Source organism: Anopheles darlingi, chromosome 3 (assembly GCF_943734745.1).
Source record: "Anopheles darlingi chromosome 3, idAnoDarlMG_H_01, whole genome shotgun sequence".
In the NCBI taxonomy this organism is placed as follows: Eukaryota; Metazoa; Arthropoda; class Insecta; order Diptera; family Culicidae; genus Anopheles; species Anopheles darlingi.
Window position 1 is genome coordinate 28,861,313 of NC_064875.1, and position 22,126 is coordinate 28,883,438.

The following is a 22,126-nucleotide window of genomic DNA, read 5'->3' on the forward strand; positions in this document are numbered from 1 at the left end:
TGGTGGGCAGTATAAACGGATCCAGGAGTCGCAAGTTCCGACTCCTGAAACCGCAGTCGCATAAACGACGACAGTTGCACAGTGACGATCGATAAATTATGTGCATTTTGCCCAAAGTAAAGCCAAATATTCATCAAAAATGAAAATTATGAGCGAAAAATGGCTTGCGTGGCACTGTGCTGCTGAACCAGCGAACTTGACTTCGATTGTGTGTGTGTCAGTGCTGTGGTAGATCCTCACTGAAAAAAAAACAAAAATTTTCTAGAAGCTCGAGGGGACGGTCGTCTTTCGCAGAATCTCTTCCCGCAGACGAAATTTTAGCAAAAATTCCTCCCAAAATCCTTACTACGTCCTGACGCTCGCTTCAGGAGGGCATTTCCTATGAACAACCGTGCCGTTTTCGCTGGATTCCGAGTGTAGCGAGGAGTTTTCCATCGGTCGCAGTGAGTGAAAATCCATCGCGAAATCACGAGCGCAGAGCAGAGCGAGGGAGAAGGCAAGCCCCTATGCAAGAAGGGTGAAAGACGGAGAAAGGTAAAGTTCGTTCTCTAAATCGTGGGTATATCGCGGGGTGGAAGAAAAGTGCAAAGCATCCTGCTGGCCGTGTACGTCCCCGAAAATAAGCCAGCAGCATTGTGATTTCGCGGAAAATCATAAGCAATAGTCGCCAAGTGCTCTAGAGTACAACAAAAGCAAGGTTGGAAAAAAGGCAGAGTACCACCACTTTGTGAGACGAGTGAAGAGCAGCTCCACAAAAGGCAAGGCCTGCTGCCAGTTTTACTATGTGACGTTTGAGCGATCGATTCGCGGTGTTGTGGATTTCGCAGTTTTTTTTGGTTTTCCGTGTTTTCATTTCCCTGGAGTACAGAGAATATAACATTCAGACCAGGAGCAGTTTTCCGTTCAATGCGTTCGATGCGCTGGCTGGCATTATTGTTTCGTGATTTCTGTGCTCACCCGTCGCTACGATGTCGTTCCCCACTGCCCGGTGTTGGGTAGAATAATGAGCAGAGTACGTTGTTGTGCCTTGTTCCTGGTGTGCTACGAAATGTGGCACGCGCACTAAAAGCATACCAAACAAAGTGAGCTGTAAGAGCATATCCGTGGCGAAGAGACGTGAGGATATTCGCACGATCGCGGCCGCATCAGCTGATCCGCAACTAGCGAGCGAGCGCCCGAGCGACCGAAGAGAACTTTGTGGACAACTGATTTCAGGTCCCATAAACCCATCAGAGACGGGAAATACAAAAGGACGATTTTGAAACACTGGTTTGGAAAACAGCTTAGGTAAGTATTTGTCCCAGTTTTCAACAATGTTCTTGTTTTAGCAAAGCATTTGAGGTTTGAGCATTTGTCGGTCGGTCAGGAAGACGGATGGGAATCAAGCAAGCAAACAAGCAAATCATTGAACCTCCTCTGGTCGATCAACCTCTCCTCATCATACGTCAGAGTTATGCGTTTCGCGTCACCATCGCACCGAGCATGCGTGCTGCGTCCGAGCCCATTAACCATAGCAAGCAACTCCTCAACATTTCACGGCACCCTTCATTCCGTGGTGCATCGGAATGATTCAGATTATAGCGCGGGATTTGTGTTGTGCCATTTTCACTTTCGAAATCTGAAGGTTAGGGTACGCTCTGCTGCGGTGGCGGTGCCGGCGATGATTCATGGATGTGTCGGGAACCCCACGACGTCGTCGGGGCTAATGAGCCCCCGGGCTCCAGAACGTAAAACCCTTCTGATGCTCGCGTCATACCGAGCACGCCGTTCGCGAGTTCGCTGATCAGGTCCACGGAAGTGGGAAGTAGCCGATAATCGACAATTACCATTCCGGTTGATGTACGGAAAAGCCAAAGGTTATCTTTCGCCGCAACCGCGGTGACCTTGACGCTTCGGATTGTCGATTGCCGGTCTCCGGTCTTCCGGTTCCCCTGTGGTGGTGGTGGTGGTGGTGGCGGCGACGGCGCCCACCGTGCTGTGCCGTTAGCCACCTATCTTCTCCAAACGACCCTTCCCTGCACAACCGGTCCTCCGCGAATGCAAACGACTGGCGGCGCGTGGTCCGTGCAGCCGCTACTGGAACTATTCGCTCTACTGCAATACGACGGCAGCAGCTGCAAACGATTCACTTTCGATTCGAGAAAGAATTACATTTTCTTCTTTGCTCCCGTTCTTTCTTCAGCATCTATCAGGAATTTGCAGGAGCGTTGCAGGCACCACGAGAAGACATCGTCAGTGTCCTACTGGTGTACTGGCGTTTTTATCTTGATTCAAATGGGAAAATGGACAGCCCTACACGGGAACACACGACGCGCACGTCAGGCGAGAGGAGCATGATAAGCCCACAATTGTACCGACCAGTGATTGTTGTCTCACAAAGAGTGCCTTATCTCTCGCTCACTTTCGGATTGCCGATGTTAGATGAGCACAGATGTGTGTGGGGACGGTCTGCTCTGCATCGGTTCGGAGTGTTCTGGAAAGACATCATCCATATTATCAGTCCTCGGTAACAACACGGGAGACATCGCCGTCGGCGACGCGCCATCGTCGCACCATCGGTTACCCCAAAAGACGCCACATAATTAAGTGACGCATACAGAGGGGCACTGGCCCCTGCCCGCCCGCCTGCCAAATCCAACGAAAACAATACATTCACCGGTTCATGCTTGATAAATGCTGTTTTGAGTGTACTTGCGAAAGTAAGCGTCCTGCGAAAGGAAGGCAGCAGACGGAGGTAAGGGAATCGTTGGAGGTAATGGTGGTGGTGGTGGTGGAATGACGCGCGGGACACAATCATGGCATATCTTCGTCGTCAATCTTCTTCCCTACCCACCCTTTAACGCCCCTTGGAACGGTGCCAACGCAAATACACCATCCGAAGCCGAACCGACCGCGCAGACACTGGGTCTACGTGATGATGATGCACTGGCTGATGGCTTCTGGCGTCGCGTCTCGCGGCGAAGCGGAGGCCGCCCTGCCTTCCCCTTTTTCCTTTCGATTCCGTTTCGGAATGAAAAATTGAGGAATTTTAATTCTAAATTTGGTCCCCCCTTGCTTATTTGGCAATGGTGGCGAACCCTTCTTTCTTTTTCCTTTTTTTTTGCGATGGCTTTCGCAAGAAATGATGTCTTCATGCGCGGAGGAAGCCGCCCAGGTCGGATGTTAGCATTTTGGTCGTTTTTTTTTTATCCATACAGCGGTGCTGCTTAATCATCACGTGATTGTCGTCTTTTCTTGTGCAAATGCTTTGACCAAATGGACCACCATCGCCTAGCGTACGTACCTTAAATGTTATAGACCCTTTACGTTGCAAATTGAAATTCCTAATCTTGCACCCCGTTGGTTCAGGGGATGTCGATAGAGAGTGAGAGAGAGAGTACGCTCAGTATGATGCAAATACTGAGTCCAAAAATAACAGGCTTTCGACCGTCGTTGCGATCGCGATCGCTGCTGCATCTCTTGGTGGAGACGTGCGTTTGGAAACGCGTTTTTCGTGAAACGAACTCTCGGTCCACACAGTAGCGACTTCTGCTGTGGGTGCTTCTTGCATAATTTGCGTTTGTATCGCTTAAAAATAAATTAACATTTGCTACGCGGCTGCCGCCGTGCCGTCCGTGAGCAGATGACACATGATCGTCTTCAGTACAACGCACCACATGGCTGGCTGGCTGGCTGGTTGGCTTTGCGTGACCGTCCACTAATACACGCACTAATCGGCGAAAAATCCTCAGCCAGCGATTAAGCAGCCGGGCACGAGGCATGCGAAGAGGGGTTGGACTAGGCGTTTAATATGTTCGTCATAGTTTGGTTACATCATGATGCTGCGAGAGCATGGTTGGCACAAACAGTGTACGAACCAATACTCACAACCACAACCCATTCTCTAATGTGTGTGCGTGTGCGTACACGGCCGATCGTGGCGTTTCTTTTAGTAGGGGAGCTGCTTATAAATAAGAAATAGAAGCACGCAGCAGTCCTATTTTTACCCAACACACCAACCATAACAACATGTGGTGTTGTGTGTCGACAGCGACAACGACAACGCCGTCGACAACTGTGTATGCTGACGAGTCCAAAACCTCGCTTCGCTGACAATGAAGAGCAGTGGGTACGCGTTGCTTTCCTCTGTGCTCTATCCATGCTCTGTTTGCGAAACAGTGCCTAGTGCCTAGTACTGCACGATCAGCACTTGCTGGCTGATGGCGCTAGCGTCACTGTGGAACAATTGTCGCCTCCGGGTGGGTTTTTGTTTTAAAATTCGATTCCAGCCCGCGATAGAACGAACCCCGGAACCGTGGCGCTGAACCGAACCAGAGCCAGAGTAAAGTCGAAGCAGTAGGCAGTAGGTACAACGCCCCACGGTGTGTTGCTGTTGTTGGCCTTGTCTAGGGTGGTCGCCACACGACACGACACCGCAGCCGGATTTCGTGCCTTCCGTAAAGGGCACAGATAAGGTCCAGCAGCAGTACCACACCATGGCCTTTGCCGGGATCTAGACACCACAGCCATATGACGGCCATGACAACGTGCCCACCGTTCAACGTTCGATGAGCGCTAGTTCAAGTGTGCTGTACGTCGTACACACTTCGCGGCACACTGCGGTTCTCTTTCTTCTCTCTTTTCTGGGCCAGCGCGCGATGATGCTGGTTGGCATCGCGTGATCTGCTGCGCGCTCCGTATGTATAAGACAAGATCAGCTGGTCTGTGGGCATAGGTGGTGGCTTAAACAAAACCACAACACCACACAACAACACCAGGCCCTGGTGGGAGATGTGTACATGACGTGCCTCCAGACTTCTTCCTTTTCCACAGGTAGCTAGTGCGAGTAGGAGAGAGAGAAAGAGAGCGCGCTAGAGAGACGGAGTGAGCACATTTAACGAACGATTAGCGGCTTCGTCGGTATATTCCTCTTGGCGAGTGGCGAAGCTTATCGCTTTCACTGTTTTCTGATAGACCAACGGACTAAGATAGAGCGCAAATCCCAACTCCTTACTCCCAGGCAGGAAAACAAGTTACCATAGCAGTTGTTTGTTTTCGTTTTTTGCACAATTGCATCGTTTTGCTTCGATTGGAATGCCTTTCCTATTTAGTTGTTTAGTGTTTACGCGAATCGTGTGACATGAATCCATTATGGCATCAAATGTAAATGTATTTTTTTGAACAACATAATCATTTACAAACATTTTAGAGTGCAAATTAAACGGAAGCTTTTGGTCATCTAATTGAGTGCCAGTGAGCATCCCATCCACAGTGATGCGTAATAATACCACCCTAAGATAACGGACTTTAATGGGTCCTGTTTACAACCATAAACACCGTTATCTTGCCCATTGTAATGGTCACAAATTGGGCAGCCTTTCAGCTCATCTATCACCAAACCATTGGTTTTAGGGTTGGTTTGATATGATTTATTGCGATCGTGACACGAGGTGTCTTAAACACCCCCCTGAGCCCAGCACTGGCTCAGCAACGGTGGTGTCCTACTTACGAACACTACTGTGTCCTGTCTCCACACCCCCCCCCCCCCCCCCCACACCCCCGGCAGAGCTCTTCAGCACCGTAATCTCTTTAGGGAGCTTATATTTGCCGAATGATAAGCCGAAAATATCGTCTAGCTTGAGAAGGGAGAAAACCAGGAAATCAACAACAACAACGCGGATGTCGAGCGGTCGAATTCGTCGAGAAGGAATTCAAAAAAGTCGACACGTTTTTGGCTGTGGAAAGCAGGGAAAAATATTTTTCCAACCCGATAGTTTTCCCCCTTTTTTGCTGTTGTTGGTGATCGCTGCTTATGAGACGATTGTGTTGTTTTAGAATGCTGCTGCCGTTTAACGGAGACACAAAGCGCAGGATATTTTCTCAATTTTTGTTTTTTCTTACATTTAGCTTAGCTTTCACGAAGTTGACGTGACGACATGCCGCCTTATTGATCTAGTGAGCGCGTAAAACGACGACGACGATGACAACGGCGGTGGCAAGAATCGATACTCGATTGGTGGTTGTTCCGGTGTGATACTTGAGACGTTAGCTGCTTCGATTTGGCTACCAGCTTTTTGGTGTGTGCGCACCACTGCGTCAAGCCAATTGAGTGTTGAAATGTGTTTGTTTACTTTGGCAAAACATTTGTCCCAATCCCCTTGGGGTGATTGCTTTTTCCGTCGATGATGATGGCGTGCGCTGAAAGATCGAACCATCGCCATGCCCGCGTGAATTCTTCGCGTGTTAGAACCAATAACGCTGTGGAGGTAGGAACGACCCGGTGGGTAATCCATTCGTGGTAACCTCATGCTGGCAAAAAGTACCCTGCCCTCTCTCGTGTGTGCCAACGTTGTATAACTTTTATGGAAAATATTGCTCCGTTTGTAACTGTTTCTTTTTGCAAACAATTCACAATGTTTGAAAGGAAGGTAGAATGTGCGTGAATGTTTGTCAACCATGCCTGCTTTGTTGTAGTATTGTAGCGAGATTTATTGGTACTCTCGCGAGATCCTATATAACAAGAATGGCTACCATTTCCCAGCGATTACCGAATAAGCTATTTCTGTATTTATTTATTCATGATCTTGGCCGGCCCCTCATGCTTTATCAAATATTTTTATCGTTACATTCAAACCAGCACGCACTTTCAAATGAAATAAGCTAACGATCACTAACAAAAGTGAGCTGCAAATTGATATTTGATACATACTCCGCCCGCCATGTTGTAACGAAATGTTATGGTACGCTTTGGATTTGTGATATGATCATATTTCATCCATTCTCCCGGCATTGGAATGATCTGCGAAAATGTGTTTAACACGTGTAGTCGTGTTTGCGTGGATTCGGATGCTAATTATGCTAAACGAAAATTGTAGCGGTCACAACATGTTAAACTGTGAACAATGGACGCTAATGTCGTGGCTGTTGGATGTCCTCCTTTTAAATACGACGCTATATATGGAACGTTTCGATTGAGTTCGTACGCCAGATGTGTGAAGGCGCAATATTGTCCCCGCTGTCCTCCCAAAATCACTCCCCATCACGAGGGAAACTCCCGATGTTTTCTTCGAGAAGAAGGAAAAAATCATTTCAAAGATCTATAAACCTTGACTTGACTCGTGTCGCGTCGCGTCCAGTCAGATGTCATGTGTTTGGCTCCTTCACCTGCCGCAGGACTGGCAGTCACAAGCTTCTTTAACTCGATTCTTCAACTCGTCAAGGTCAAGGGAAGAAGAATACGACGCCGCCGCTGCTGCTGCTGCTGCTGCTGTTGCTGTCAGGTTCCGAGACATACGATGCGTACTCCTCGGTGACACTAAAATGCGGGTGTGCGCGAACAGATTTGTTGGGTCATGCGGGGGAGATGCAGCATATTTTACTCGCAAGACCTGTCCGTCATAGTAACGGGGATTACGGTCAAAGCGGAAAGATCCGCGGCCGTTTTCCCCTTTTTTCTTCGCACTGTTTTCTACACATTTTTTCTAAGGTTTTATTTTGACAAATTTATTTATATTATGGGGCCCCAAATTTAGTACAATATTTTTAACATGCCATTTTGGTGTCGCGGGCCCGAAACAAGCAAATTAACCTTTGGCGTTTAACGCGGTTGCATAGTAAATGTTATTGAGAGAAAGGCGACATCATTATCAGCTCAAGGCGCCAGGAATAAGACGCGATTTACTAATTAAATAATTGCCTAAGATGGACCACGTGGGTACGCGCGCGCGTGTGTGTGTGTACGGTTTGATGTTCTCTTCGATCAATACCCCAGTCGTCAGGCGCTCGTTGTTGTTCGCTTATCTAGCTGGTGAGCTTCTTAGAAGATGCTTAAACGATGACTTATCCAAACAGCGGCCTATGACGTCGTGCGGCCGGATGGGGGAGCTAATCGTACATATCGTGCGTGATGACGCGCTGTGAGCGTATTTTGCGGAAAACATCCTTGTTTTGTTTTGGTTTTGTGTTCGCGCCGGCATCGGCGTCGGTTGATGGCGTCGTTATCTTTCCCTTGATTTTGCGCCTGAGCTTCAGAGTATTTAACGGCTTAGTAGAGAGACGAACGTTCCCGCGGGTGCTTTATGTTATGCCGAAGTGTCCAAGACGCTGCATTAATCCTTTGCTAAGCAGCACTTTTTATCCTTTGGTGTCTTTGGTATAATCGCTGTTTTATCAGGTGCATACTGTAGAGTTGCAGTTCTTTAAATAGCTTCTGGTTGAATCGCAGATCGCATGGAAAAGGCAGATTACATGTTGAACGGCACGGAATTGGTATCATTTTGCCACGCGCCTGAATGGCTTGAATACGCAGGAAGAGACGCGAAGATGATGGTTTGGAGAAGGAGGAGGAGCTTATCTCCTTGTTGTCCCAGACGGTGCTTGATATCCTGGTCTTGACAGCTTTAAAGGTAAATTATATATGTGTTTTGCATTTACCGCGAACCAATCTCCAGTGCAAACAACAATAATCATCACAACATTAACGTTCTGTTTGCCTGTTATCGTCTAGGTCTAGGGCTAGAAAACAGAGCAACACACACACACACACCCGAGCGCCCTGATGCTCATAAACCCCGCTGTTGACGGAACAATTTATCCTCCGGTCCGGTCGTTGTCCATTCCGTTCTCCGAGGGGAGAGGGAGAGATACACGGCGATGTCGTGTTGGTGATGCTGCCCCACCGCTGCCGGGGTAAAAAAAACCCAATTGCAAAGAGGATGACACATCGTACAGCTTGACATTGAACAAGGTTCGAGTGGTGTGACAGTAAATCACTCTAGACCACGTGTACCGCGCCGGCTGACTTCACCATTTCATGGTTTGGCTGTGCTAGAGACTCGCTAGAAGAGAGCGATAGAGGTCCAAAGAGAGCGGCATCTTAAAGGGAATGAATAGAATTGTTCAATTTTGAGTATTTCAAACAAAATTCCCCGACACCATACAGAAAATTTGCGCAAGGTCGCTCTACCGTCTTTGGCAGAAGGAAGAAAAACGATTTCATCCGGCATATCATATCCTGATCTACGTTCTGTGTTGTCACAATGTGAGCTTAAAATCGTAAAATTAAATGACGATGATTGTGCTCGTCACATCCGGGCAGGGAGAATCCGGTAGCAGAAACCAAATAGAAAGCGCACGCCCGGTTGTGTGTTAACACTCTCGGTGAAGGTTACACTTTCACCGTGAAACCGACCGACAACGCGGGGGACGAGGGAAAATGATTCCAACGATTCATCACGCTTCCTTTGGCTACGTCGCCTCGCCTTTGGATTTGGCTACCACGTGGTCGTCCTGTGTAAAGCAGCAGCAGCAGCAGCAGAGCATGATTTACGTGATGATGTTCCCTCGAATGGTGGCCACCTGGTGGGCTATGGTATTCAAGAACTTTTTCGACACGACATCACGGCGGTGGGGTTCATTTTTCATCGAAAATGTCACGCACGAGGCTGTCAGCCCAATCCGACGACCGAGATCAGATTGCATGTTGTGTGTTGTGTTGCTGGCTGCGAAATTTGGACTATTCCCAAGCCCCTTTTTCGGGAGAGAGGGACCCTCGTCGTAAATTCGACGAGTCACACGAGTCGAGCTGCGCTTTAAACATTCCGCGCTACACAAACAGGTGTTCTGTTCCTTAGCCTCAGCCTCTTTTGGCCGTAGTGTTTCCCCGGACCATCACCCCTTTTGCCAGCAGCAGTAGCAGCAGTAGCTAGGTCTCATTGCAATTATGTAGCCGCGCAACGCATGTTCGAAGATGTGTTTGTGTGACGTCAGCGGGCGTAAGGCGATAGCTTGTGGTGGCGTGCCGATGGGTTGGTGTAGAGTCCACCGACAGCAATTCACTGGCAAAAGGGTTGTCGTAAGACAGATGTGCGAAGTGCACAAGATTTGCTTAGCTGTTCATATTAGCAAACTATCGACGACGATGATGCGCGACCGTCCAGATGCGCCATTATCATATCGCGCACGCGGGACTGATTACGAGTGTGGCGTTGGTCTGTGGCTCTCTGTGGCTTGGCATGACTGACTCGTTGCAGATTGCAAGCCATGAAATCCACAGGAAAGCGACGAGAAAGTAGTGTTTAAGACGTAGTAGTTGCAGGGATGTTTCGTGTCCTCTTGTTGTTAATTTACATGTTTATGTTTTAATGCCGCATAATATACACCTGTTTGTGCCTTAAGGGGGGACTTCTCGGCCGGGTACTTCAACCTACCCTTTTATTCGCAATAACCTACTTTGGTTGACTATCGCAAACTTCCTACTGAAGTACAACAGATAACTTCGGAAACTATTTTTGAGAGTGGCTGCATAGAACCTGTTTTTTTTATATAATCAATTTATAATTAAACATATCTAAATGTTTATACTATTTAATATGAACATACTACTGTGTTCAAAAACTAAGGTGACTTTAGATTTACTTTGAAACTTTTTTATTTATTCTTCCAAATCAATATCATTGCCTTCAAAGTAATCCTTCCTCGGTACATTGCACTTATACCAACAGATTCCCGTCCACCTTTCGGCATGCGTTAAAAAGCTCGGCTTTAGGGATGGCGTTCAGCTCCTTCTTAGCAGTGGCTTGATTCTGCTCTATCGCGTCGAAACAGTGTCCCCGGAGCAGTCTTTCAAGCTTGTTGAATAGCTAGAAGCCACATAGCGCCAAATCAGGCGAATTACGAATGATAGGAATGACAATTTTGGCGAAAACGTGGCGGAGAACCAAGGCAGTGGTGAGTTGGTGCATTATCGATCGTGATCGAGCTCTGCCGCGCTTTAGGCCCAAAACATCCTTCAAAATGTAATTAACGGTTTCTCTTGATATACAAATATCACCAGCAAGGTCACTTGTTGTTAATCGATAGTTTTCGATGGATGGAACACCAAATGTTTTAATGTTTGGACGTGAGTTTCGTCGATTGTCGTTCTTCGTCTGCAACCATTTCCCGACTTTCCTGGAAGACTTTGTACCACTATTAAACTGATTTTTTTTACATGACATCTTCACCAAATGCTTTCTACAACATTTTCAATTGTGTATCCGCATCAGAAATATAATATATGATGCAAATGCTTTGCTCAAAAATATACGACATAGCGAAAAATGAAAAATTCATTTTTAATAGCCCTCAAAATAATACGTATCTCAAACTCTTATGAATATTTTGGTATAACTTTTCATTTAAAGTACAACTTTTTTTTGGCTCTCAATAACAGTGCAGACAACCTAGTGAAAATACAAAAGAATAAATTCGTTCACGCGGGCAATTTGTATAACGTGCCACCATACTTTTTGGATCCAGTAGTATATCTCTTTATACATGCTTTTCTCATTTTGGAGGAATGAATGTGTATTATTTGGATCATATTATACCGTTAATGTGATCTAAATAAACGCTGATATGGTCTATGGGTCCCCTCAGGCAATCATTATCGCACTACTTCAACCGACACCCCCTTAAAAAGATCCTTAATTCAATTGGCAATACTAAAGACCGAATGTAACCCTCTAAAGCTAACAAGTTCTTTGCGTTGCTTAACATATCGTTCTCCCCCGTCTCTGACCTACGTAATCGAAAGAGCACCACAATCCTTTTGGAAAGCTTTTGTGGAACACGTGGAAATGCACGATTCGTCCGAAGGGGACACTAGCACTCGCGAGGTACTCGAGGATTTATTTTAATTCGTTTATGTCACACCCCTGAGCTCATTATAGCCCCTCGATAATAACCCGGAACCTGTCAACAGCACAAGGGTGTGCGCCCGCCCCCTGTTGACAGGGAAAGGGAGCTTTGAGACTGTTACGTTTGTTCTATTCCCGGAAATTCTTGAACTATTCCCGCGGGTCTGTGGTGCTGATCGGCGGACGCGATTGCGAATGTAGGCACGACTCCAGTGACCTTGGCAGTGACAGTGCGAAATTCGTTGGCTTGACATTCTAAAACAGTGATAAGGTCGATAATGATCATGAAGGGGAGGAGTCTTTCCTACCTTAGAAGAGAGAGGCTATCGGTTAATGGTTTCTTTCTCGTTATTTTTTGTTATTGCCCCTTGTCGTCTTGTTTGTTTATGCAAAAGACCTGCTCACAACACTCTGAGCGAATTGTTAGCAGCGAGTGGCGAGTGTTTCTGCATAAATTTCTGTTTCGATTTTTAAATCCATAACGAACGAACGTTCGTTTCTTTCCTTTTTTTTCTCGCACGTCCCTTATCATTTGTGCTACGCTCTCTTTAGCGCGCTTCTCCATCTTCTTGTACTTGATTGTAAACCATTCCGCTCATCGATCGCGCAGCGGTTTGTTCGTCGTTTTGTCGTGCCGCTAATAGCAGAACCACAGACAGAAGCAGAGGGCAGGAAGAAGTGTGAGTGTGTACCGAGCATGTAATTCCCACGCTACTCATTTGGCGGTCATCATCGGCATCATCATCATCATCATCATCAGCTGTTCCACTTTGTCGTCACCACCCGTGAGTCTAAGCGCGAGTGTCCCACACACTGCGTATTAAAGAGAGAGACTGGCATGCACGCACATTGTTTTCTGTGTGTGTGTGTGTGTGTATTTACGCGCAGCCCCAAAGTGGGGTGACAGTAGGGTGTATTATTGGGGTGATTCACATACTATCGGGGGATCATGTTGCGCGTTGCCCGTGAATCACGGTAGAGGAAACGATCAACCATCCGTCTAAAATGATACAAACAGAGGGAAGGTTCGATTACTGTTTGCCTTTCTGTCAAGAAGCACCCTCAAGAAGTATCTCCGTTTCGGAATTGCAATCCATCCATCCATCCATCAAGTGGTGTGGTCGGCAGTTTGTGATCACCAATGTGCCAGTGCCGCCAGTAGTGCCATTATCGGGATTCGGAACTGTATGTATGTTTGTTTTGTATGATTAAACACAAGCACAAGGGTTTATCAGGCCACTAAACACTTCCGTGCCCTCATTCGGTGAGCCAGACGCTAGCAACCGCAACCACCGTTTGATTGCTTGCTGTCCGCTCTGCTGTGTTCGTTCTCGATCGCGAGAGCCGACCTGAGCCTGGTGGCTCATGGTGGCTCTCCCGTGTGCGTGCCGGTCCACTGACTGACACTAACAGAGCCGTAGCCAGCCACCGTACCACGAGGGGGACAGGTGATGGCGCATTGCTGTCTGATTTGTTTTGATCGACCGCCTCTCAGTCGTCGACGGAGTGTCATGTGTGTGCGCGCGTGCTTCTAGTGCCCCTTCCGCTAATCGTATGCTCACGCTTTGTCCGTCCGTCCGATCGTGTACTGGAAGGCGGATGGTGTTGGGGGTATCTGGCCACACTCGCCTTGCGCATGGTTATGGGGAACAACACAACACACACAGACACACACAAACAACTCCTCCATACGAGAGGCTGGTGCACTTTGCCTTCTTTCAAGTAGACACGACGCTGATCAGCTGATTCCATCTCCGTGGTTCCATCACACAAAGACCACAAAGCGCATATTCTACTGCTGCTGGTTCCATGCGTTCCATGGTATTCGCGTGTGTGTCTGTGTCTGTGGTATGGAGAGCAGCGGCGCTAAAAACATGAATTGGCTTTGCGTGCTTGGCTACTACCGTGCCACTGTGTTCCGGTGGAGGCGATCTCTCGGCATGGAACAGCCGTGGGAAGGGAGGGTGGTACTATAATATCCGGATTTTTGTTGCCGGATATATCGAACGCTCGGTGATCGGTGGTGTGCTGTGTTCCCTTGAACCCACGGCACTCCATGGCACGCGTAAACATAGTGATGCAGGGAGGAGAGTACCGTTACTACCTCATGGCCACACGGGCTGGTGGTGGTGGTGGTGGTGGTTTGTTGGCTTTGTTTTACGACGAGAATCCTTTTGGAGTGATTTCGCAAAAAACCCGTTTCTCGATCAACTGGCGGACACACGTGCTACTCCATCCCAGTGCAGTGGATGGTGCAGAGGTGCGCTAGTAGAAGAAGGGGTGGGGTGCGTGCTACCGGTTGATGGTTCTCCGTACCGTGACAATTGGGTGTGACTACCGACCTGTCGTCGATCGAGAAGCAGACATGCTGGTGACATGTTTGATGTTCGTCCCAAACGCGATCGCGTCTCGGCATCGGGTTTGTTTCGAACCCGAGACGACAAGACAGACGAGACGTGTCCGTGTCCCCTTTGGAGTGGTGAACCGATTGGTTCGTGAGGAGATTTCGTCCTATATATAGGTATTCCTCCTACTAGATGTCCGTCCTGCCTTACTTACTCCCGGACACCTGAAATACTGACAGTTCTAAACAAAAACTCACAGACACATACGACGACGACGACGACGACGACGACGACGATGATGATGAGGTGTCCCCCATCCGCAGCTGGTGGGTGTGGGGGAGCAGATAGAAGACGAGCACACTGACGAGAACCGCGAGACGAGAGAGAGAGAAGAACACGGACCAGCGTGAGAGAGGCCGCCGTTCTGAGTTTGAGCGGACAAAGCGCTTTGCGCCGTCTTGTGCTCACCATAAAGGGGCAACACCTCGACCATGAAGCGGACACGACGGTGAGATCAGTTCAAATTAAATGGTTCATCGGTGAGCAACGCGCGCGCGGACCAGAAGTTTCGAGTGACGAAAGTTTCGGACTGACACACTGAACGTGTTTTTCGTGTTTATAGCGCCGGCATACTAGTGACGGCAACAACAGCTAGAGAAAGTAACAAACCCTTCTTCTTTCCGTGACGTGAAAACTAAGAGAAACTAGCGGGTGGAGAGTGGGCAAGGAGGATTCCTCCTCGTTCTCAACTGTACGAACTGCTGTACCGGGTTGGCCCGCAGATTGTGGTGTCGTCGTTGTCGTCGATGTGTACTGTGGCGAGGTTTGCGCTAAGTGCAATTCGTGTAATGTCAAAGGGTAGGGTCGTTCGTTGTCATAGCAACAACACATCCACATCGCTCCTCGTTCTTCACGGTTTGGGAACCATTACCAGCCATTACCATCTACCGCTGGCTTATGTAAGTTTCGGTGCTCTCGGGAATGGATCGTGTCCTGATTGGGTTCCGGGATTACAAACAGAGACTTCACTCCGATGGCTGTAACGTCGGTCGGTTCGGTAACGGTGCTGCTGCACTCGGCAATTCGTCGCCTGTCGTCACTCAGTTCCTGGTTGATGCAGGCGAAGGCGACGGCGAAGATCGCGCCCCTCCCCCCCTTCTAGGCGTGTGGCAATCGAGCAATGCACTTGTATTTATAGGACATTCTCATTAACCGAGATTTGTCAGATCGTAAAATCAGACAGGATCAGATCAGGACGAGGAGGAGGAGGAGGAACCACCAATGCAACCAGAGTCGGCGGCAGGTGACTGAATGTTGTGACCATCGCATTGCGACCGCACATGCCGCATCGACCATTGTTTGGCCACGTGTGTTGCATCCTATGCATCATATGGGGACATTGTTTGGGTTTCCTGTCTTCTATCCGAATTGCAAACAAGCGCCAAACAATCAATCGTGTTTTAAGATGAACCCCGAAAGGTTAGATTCATCTGTCAGTGTTTCAATCATAGATTCAAACATTTTTTCGAATCTATTAGACGGCGCGTGGAGGAGAATCGATAAGAAGAAGGCACCTTGATTGATTGCGCGTGGAGAGTGTCATATTGTTCGCGACTGGTTTCTAATCAGCGTTAAATCGCGAGAAAGGCGAATGTTTTAAAGGTTACGGACAATCGTGACAATCGTGTGGCTTCTAATAACTACAACAATTACGAGTGTGGTGCGCCATATATAAAGCTTGGATTTGCTGTTTGACGCGTAACGGAGATCACGCATCAGCAGCAAGGAAGATAAGATTTATACGTATTAATGGAGTGGGTCAGATCGCGCTCGATAGATGAAAGCATTGCGTGCCCAAAAGATGTCTTTTTATGTTCTATGTGTGATATGTTAACAGTTAAATAGTGGCGTTTAATAGACCGTTTTCTTTCTGTTCCAATTTCAGCATCAATCGATCGCTACTGTTCAACAGAGAAGGAGAAAGCTAAACTTGTATTTTATCGGAGGCGGCGACGGTGACGACGACGATATCTTTTACTCTTGAGCAAGCAACATAGCCAACGAGTGCAGTAAGCAAACAAGCAAACAGTAGAGCATTGGTTTTGAATGCCAGCAGCAGCAGAATTGCCATCATTCCCTCGCAAAACTTGTAGCATAAATCACTCTGATACGGTCGTGGTAGTGGCGGCGGTAGTGAACTATTCCACCGGCCATAAGAGAGAATACACAATTTGCGATACAGGGGTATGGTATATTTTCTGGGCGATTGGGGCATGGGAGATATTGAACGCACTGCGGCGCAACATGTATCTACGACATTGCAGCAACTCAATTTCCACAACTACAACAGTAGTCGCCAACTGCAACAGCAGCAGCAGCAGCAGCAAGACCATCAGCAGCAGCAGCAGCAGCAACAGCAGCAACAGCGATCTGTTCAGTACAATGTGGGCCATCAACAGCAGCAACAACTGCAGCAGCAGCATCAACAACAGCAGCAGCAGCAGCGACAGTTGCCACAGTTGGAGCATCATGAGTGCTGCCAGAATGCCATTGACGCGTTTCATGTAACGAAAGGTGCTGATAATCTATCGACGTACTTGAGAGAAGCGCAGCAGCAACAGCAATCGTTGTTTGGTGGAGGTCGATCTGCAAACGCCGGAAGTGGCAAGGAGCAGCAGCAGCAGCAACAGCTAATCCAAGGCGGGTATCATCAGATCAGTGACCAGCACCTGTTACACACCGCACACCTCCAGCTGCAAGATGAAAAGGATACGCAGCAGCATCTGCAATACCATCCTCTGCACAACCACCACCACCATCACCTTCACCATCAGCAGCAACATCAGCACCATCAGCTACACGATACCGAAAGCGACGAGGATGAGATCGCTCTGTACCCTCTCAATAATCAGGTACCTGAAAAGAAAAGGGCTCTCTGTGGGCTGTTTAGTGTGTATCTGTTTCCGTATACTAATGTCCTATATCTTGGAATTCTTTCTTTGACACACCAGGTCGGTGGCCACACCAGGCTTCTGCTGCTGAACCAGAGCACTGTGATCAAGCCACTCAACCTGCGTGAGCTTGAATTCTATCAAAACATTCCCAGCGATATACAGCAGTTCGTTCCAAAGTATAGAGGTAAGTTGCGCCCCTGACCGCGGCCACCACCGCGACATAAATGCCAAATTGCCAGCTCAGCAACAGTTCCGCGGGTAGGGCGGACGTTTTCCGGGAAAAAGAAATCGAAAATCTGAGAGTGTGTGCGCGCGGGGTTATGAGTTTTAATTCCAATCCGGTCACTGCGGTGTCCGGTTGGGGAAGTCGATCTTTTCCGCTCCTCGTTTCCTCTGGTGCTATTTTTGTCATTTTTAATGGCCACTGGCTGGCGACTGGCGTATCGATGGCGCCAGGACGGAATGTGTTTTGCGACGACACACCGCTGCGCTGCGTGCGAGGTCGACGGATTGGCAATGTGTAACATCTTCTTCGGTCGTCGTGGCCGGCCGAGAGCTCCTTGAAATATTTGCCAGATCGCATACTCACTGGAGTAGTATCCTCGGCGTCGGCACGGTGCGGTGCGGCGCGGAAGTGGCCGACACGGGGGCCGTACCCTCGTTGGTGATTAATTTTCAAGATTGCCACAAACATGCAATCCAAAGCAACAGCCGACCGCGGCCATGCCTGAGGTGCGTGAGAACGCCGTGCGGCGAACGTGTGGCCCATTGGTGGACCCGGTGCCCGGTGTTGTTTGACATCTTTTCGCATGGTATCATCTACTCACCGATGTGTGTCCGTATACTTACCGTGACTTTATTGCCCACTGCAGAGGGAGGGGTCCGGTTGAGCCTTTTTAATTAACTTTTTGCACGTGTCCGCGTTCGGTCCCCGTGTGTGGGGTTTACTAAGCGAGTAAAACCCCGTGCGGCTTTGCGTGTTGACCAAACATCACTCTCAGCAAGTGACTTTCTCTGTAGTCAGTAAGAATGCTGTATAATTTCATTACTGCAACTAACGATTGTGCAATCTTTGGCCAGAACACTCTCCTCCCATTCAACCTCTAACTTGAGTCACAAGCGCATTTGTATGATTCATAACTCATTCCTTTGAATCTTCGAATCGTTGTCACTACTCCACGATTTATCGGTTTGTTCCGGAATTTCGAAATGCAAACTCATCAGCGAAGCGTTTTGTGACCACACACTTTCTGGGTGTGTGATGGAGAGCATATCTTCACTTCCCACAAGCGCCCTTCGTGTGTCTTTTGATGTGTCTTGTGTTTGCATGGAATTTTCCCACGTTCGGTGTCTGGCGCGCGCTTGGCAACACGCGGCAACGTGGTGGTGGTCGTCGTCGTCGTCGTCGTCTTGCGTCCAGAATAATCGTTCGGATGTGTGTCACCCAATTGGTTGCACGGTATGATACAGTTCGGTTCGCGGAGGTCAACAGCTGCTAGCGAGAAGCTGTCTGTTGCTCAGCGTCGTGCACCTCCCCAACCCGCTACACTTTCACAAATCAGCTTAAAAGGTGAGGTGGTGGGGCCTGTTGCTTGGTGGGGCGTGTAGTTGTGTAGTTTTAAAGAAAAGAAAAGTATTCCCGCGACACCACCGCTCCTTCTTGTGGGTGACGCACGCTCAAGGTTAGGGTGCTTTGGAAAATGCATCTTTTGTGTGCTATGCCAGGCGTGGAAAATTTGCGCCCGCGAGTATGGAAAATTTCCGATGGCATTTGCTTCGCTCGCACACGGTGGTGTGTAGCTCTGCAAGTCGATCCTTCGACGTCCAATAACGTACCGTATTTTATGCGTTGCTTCGTGGAAGCATTTTTCTTTGTAAGAATGCGCTAGTGCTCTGTTCGATGAGCAGTTCTGCTGTTGCTTACTGGCGAAAGGCTATTTCGCGATGCTGGCAACGGAATGGAAGCCCTGGAAGAGGAGGGTGCTACAGCTGGTAAGTTGTGGTGCGACGAAACACGCAAAACAAACAACGTAAAAGGTAGTTTAGCGACAACGAGAAGCGCGCCTTTGCTACACATGCGCCATTCTAGAAGAGACACGTAATAGATAGTGAAAGAGACTTAGGGTTCTTTGTCGCTTACTGTCGATGATGGAATGCGTTTTCCAATGTTTTTAGTCCATTCATTTCGCCATTTCTGTATTACGTGTTACATTGACAAACGTAAACCTATACGCGAACGTGTTTCAATACGGCGCGCTATTACGGTATGCTTTGCGCGCTTGCATCGTTACGTTTTCGACTTGGATGGGGTAGCTAGTACTTTAACTCAAACAGCATAAGCGATATATGAGCGTAAAGTTGTTATTTATTTGCTTATTCATGCACACAACTAGTGTTTTGTATGGTATATGATAAAGGTCACACTAGTTGTCCGTTATCCAAATTATCCAATCTAGAAGTCTAGAAGTCGTTAAAGTTGTTCACTACTTGATACAACGAAAACAAGCTACACAGAGAGGAAGAGAGGAGGGCTTGCAGCAGCTCAGCTCACGTCCAGCACGGAATTCCGGGCGGCCTCTCGGAAACTGCTGCAAACGAGAAACGCGTTCTTATTATAGCGCTTCTCAGTCAAGTTAGCCACCAATACGTTGATGTTGACTTGGATGTACTGGCTGCCTGCTGGTGATGTAGGTTTCGAGTTGCTTGATTTTATTGTCCGGTCTTAGGAGGCATTCGTTTTAACTTCCGATCGAAGTGCAGAATTAAAAAAAAGGTGCCGAGCAGAGGAGAGTTATATTTGATTATTTTCTTTTGGACGTCCATTACTCACATACTCTCACAACCTGGCCCCTCGCCCCATTCGTTGTTTCCGATTCGGAGGCAGAAGAAGCGGTTTGCAAATAAACAAATCCTTTGGTTGCTACCGTGCCATCCGGGCAAATCTTCCGGAGATCCGGTGTTACTGACATTCGCGAGATGAATGAGAAATGAGGAATGTGGTATAAACTTTCCTCTCTCGAGCGACCTCGCCGGCGGGGGGGCACATATTTAAAATACGCAAAACGCGCTCCGCCAGACCGCCGCAGCACCGGCTTGATGAATGATTTCAAGTGGCCAGCCAACCGATTAAGACACGAGCGTTTGCCGGCAACACTCCTGGCGAGAGCGAGCGTGTTTATGATAGCGGCGCATTTCAACGTCCTTCTCCGTATTATGTACTCTGGAATGGGCGCTATATAAGTTCGACAAATCGAGCGGCGAGGTAAGAAGGTCAAGAAAAAGCTCGCTCGCCTGATAAGATAGATAACATACCCCCCCCCAACGCCTCGGTCGTTACACTTGTGCTCACAGTGTCGTCGTTTGCTCTTGAGCTAGAGGACACACACACACACAGTCGGCCCCTGGGCGTGAACCAGTCAAGCAACATAACAACCACGACGCCACCATGACGTCATAATGTGTTTATCGAGCCGCAGCCGGACTGATTTCCTGTGGTTCTGTTTCGTATGAAATCTGTTTTCTTCTTGTTCCTGCTGGTCCTCGCTGGCTGGCGGCTCTTTCCATTCTTTTCATTCATGTACGAATACCGCGTGACGGACTATCATTAGTAAAGGGCTCCGGTCGCTCAATGGCGTTTTGTGTCTTCTGCTGCGTGACGCATACGCATTTAACGATGGTGCTAGTCCCGCGAGAGGGCCACGCGACTGACTAGCATATTGCAGCATATTATATTACGTCGTTGAGCGTGGCCAGACCATGCACCATGGGTTATTTGGCAACCGAGGACGGTAAGAGCCCTACACGGGCCAACCGCATTCTCCCTTTCTGAAGGTCACCAGCAGTTGCGATTGCAGTTGGGTTCTAGCTTTTGTGAACGATTTTTTCGTCTTCTTATGATAATGTCAGCATACAAAGTCGAAGGCTAGGTGCTGCTATTCTCAAGCCGTTGTGGTGTTTGTTGCAGCAACAAGATAAGGGGCAAGATATTGATTCTTCCAACGAACTTGAAGAGTCAATCAATGAGTCAGTGTTTCTATATTCGTTCGAGAATTTCACTGACAATAATCTGCATGTCTAAGTAATAAAAGCATAAAAATGCTATACTATATGTCGCAGTTTAAGATGCTGATGTTATTGTTTCTGTGTTTGGTACAGTGAAAATGATCCCCCAGTAGGAAACATACATAATGTGTAGAATACAATCAAATTAAATCGATTCATTACCCGAACAAATGAATTTTCCATAGCAGTTTACATTGTTGTTGAAACTCACGCATTACCCGGCGCCTCCATCGACTATTGAACTGTAAGAATAATGTGTGCTCGGAAAGCTTGCCTTTGGTTACAACAAAAAGTGTCTTCATTTTATCCATATCATTCAGCTGCTTTGTGAACACATTATTATTTCCTCGATTTTGTTTCACGAACAAGCCTTAGTCATCAAATGCAATGACACGTGTGGGGGTATATGGTGGTGATGGCGGAAGTGAGTTGAATGATATTTTCGGTTCCACGTGCCACTACCAAGTAGTCAACCAGGGGGAGAAAGGAGAAACTAAAAAGGATCGATAACCCTGCCACCGACAAAGTTTGTTGACTATCAATCCATCCATCAATCGGTGTTCGATCGGTCGATTGAACTGCTGTAGGACGGCCGGCCGGCCGGCCCGGCATCATTATCACTTCTACTTTGTGTGCTCCTTCTCATAGCAATCCTTCTCTTTCTTCGTGTTCCATTGCAGGTGTAATGCAAGCAACGACCATGGGTGGTTCAAAGCTCGAGAAACGTTACTCGCCCAGCTTCCGGGATGAAACAGTGCGCAAGACGGCGGCATCGAAGAGGAAGCGCGAGGAAGTGCTAAGGTCAGTATCGGTTTGCTGTAAGTGCGGTGTTTTTTTTTTATTTCGATTAGTATCGTTTTAGCGCCATTGAAGGTGACAATGGTCGTGTCATACGCGTCACGGAACGACGATACATACACAGGTGTGCGAATATTATCCGCGCAGTGGCTTTCGGTGCGTTTCTAGAGTCTAACATTGTATACTTGCTCGTACAGCTGGCGGCAGTGTGGGCAACCTTTCGAACGGTTAATCTCTCGGTTCATCCTGTGAACGTCATGGTGGTGTGTCCCCTCGCAAAGCTCTTCCCTGTTATCGTTACAGGCGATAC

The 22,126-nt window shown here is 48.1% G+C and overlaps 1 protein-coding gene across 4 annotated transcripts in view; it reads left to right on the forward strand.

The window, feature by feature from the left end:
* Positions 1-252: 252 nt before the first annotated feature.
* The window catches only part of LOC125954160 (uncharacterized), a 26,346-nt gene continuing 4,472 nt past the window's right edge, over positions 253-22,126 (forward strand). The window contains exons 1-5 of one of the 4 annotated variants that reach the window (XM_049684232.1): positions 253-1,287; positions 15,948-16,914; positions 17,014-17,140; positions 21,699-21,819; positions 21,881-21,940. In XM_049684232.1, coding sequence (XP_049540189.1) covers positions 16,249-16,914; positions 17,014-17,140; positions 21,699-21,819; positions 21,881-21,940 — 974 coding nt within the window. In that variant the 5' untranslated portion in view covers positions 253-1,287; positions 15,948-16,248. The other 3 variants (XM_049684233.1, XM_049684231.1, XM_049684234.1) reach the window with 3 other exon arrangements.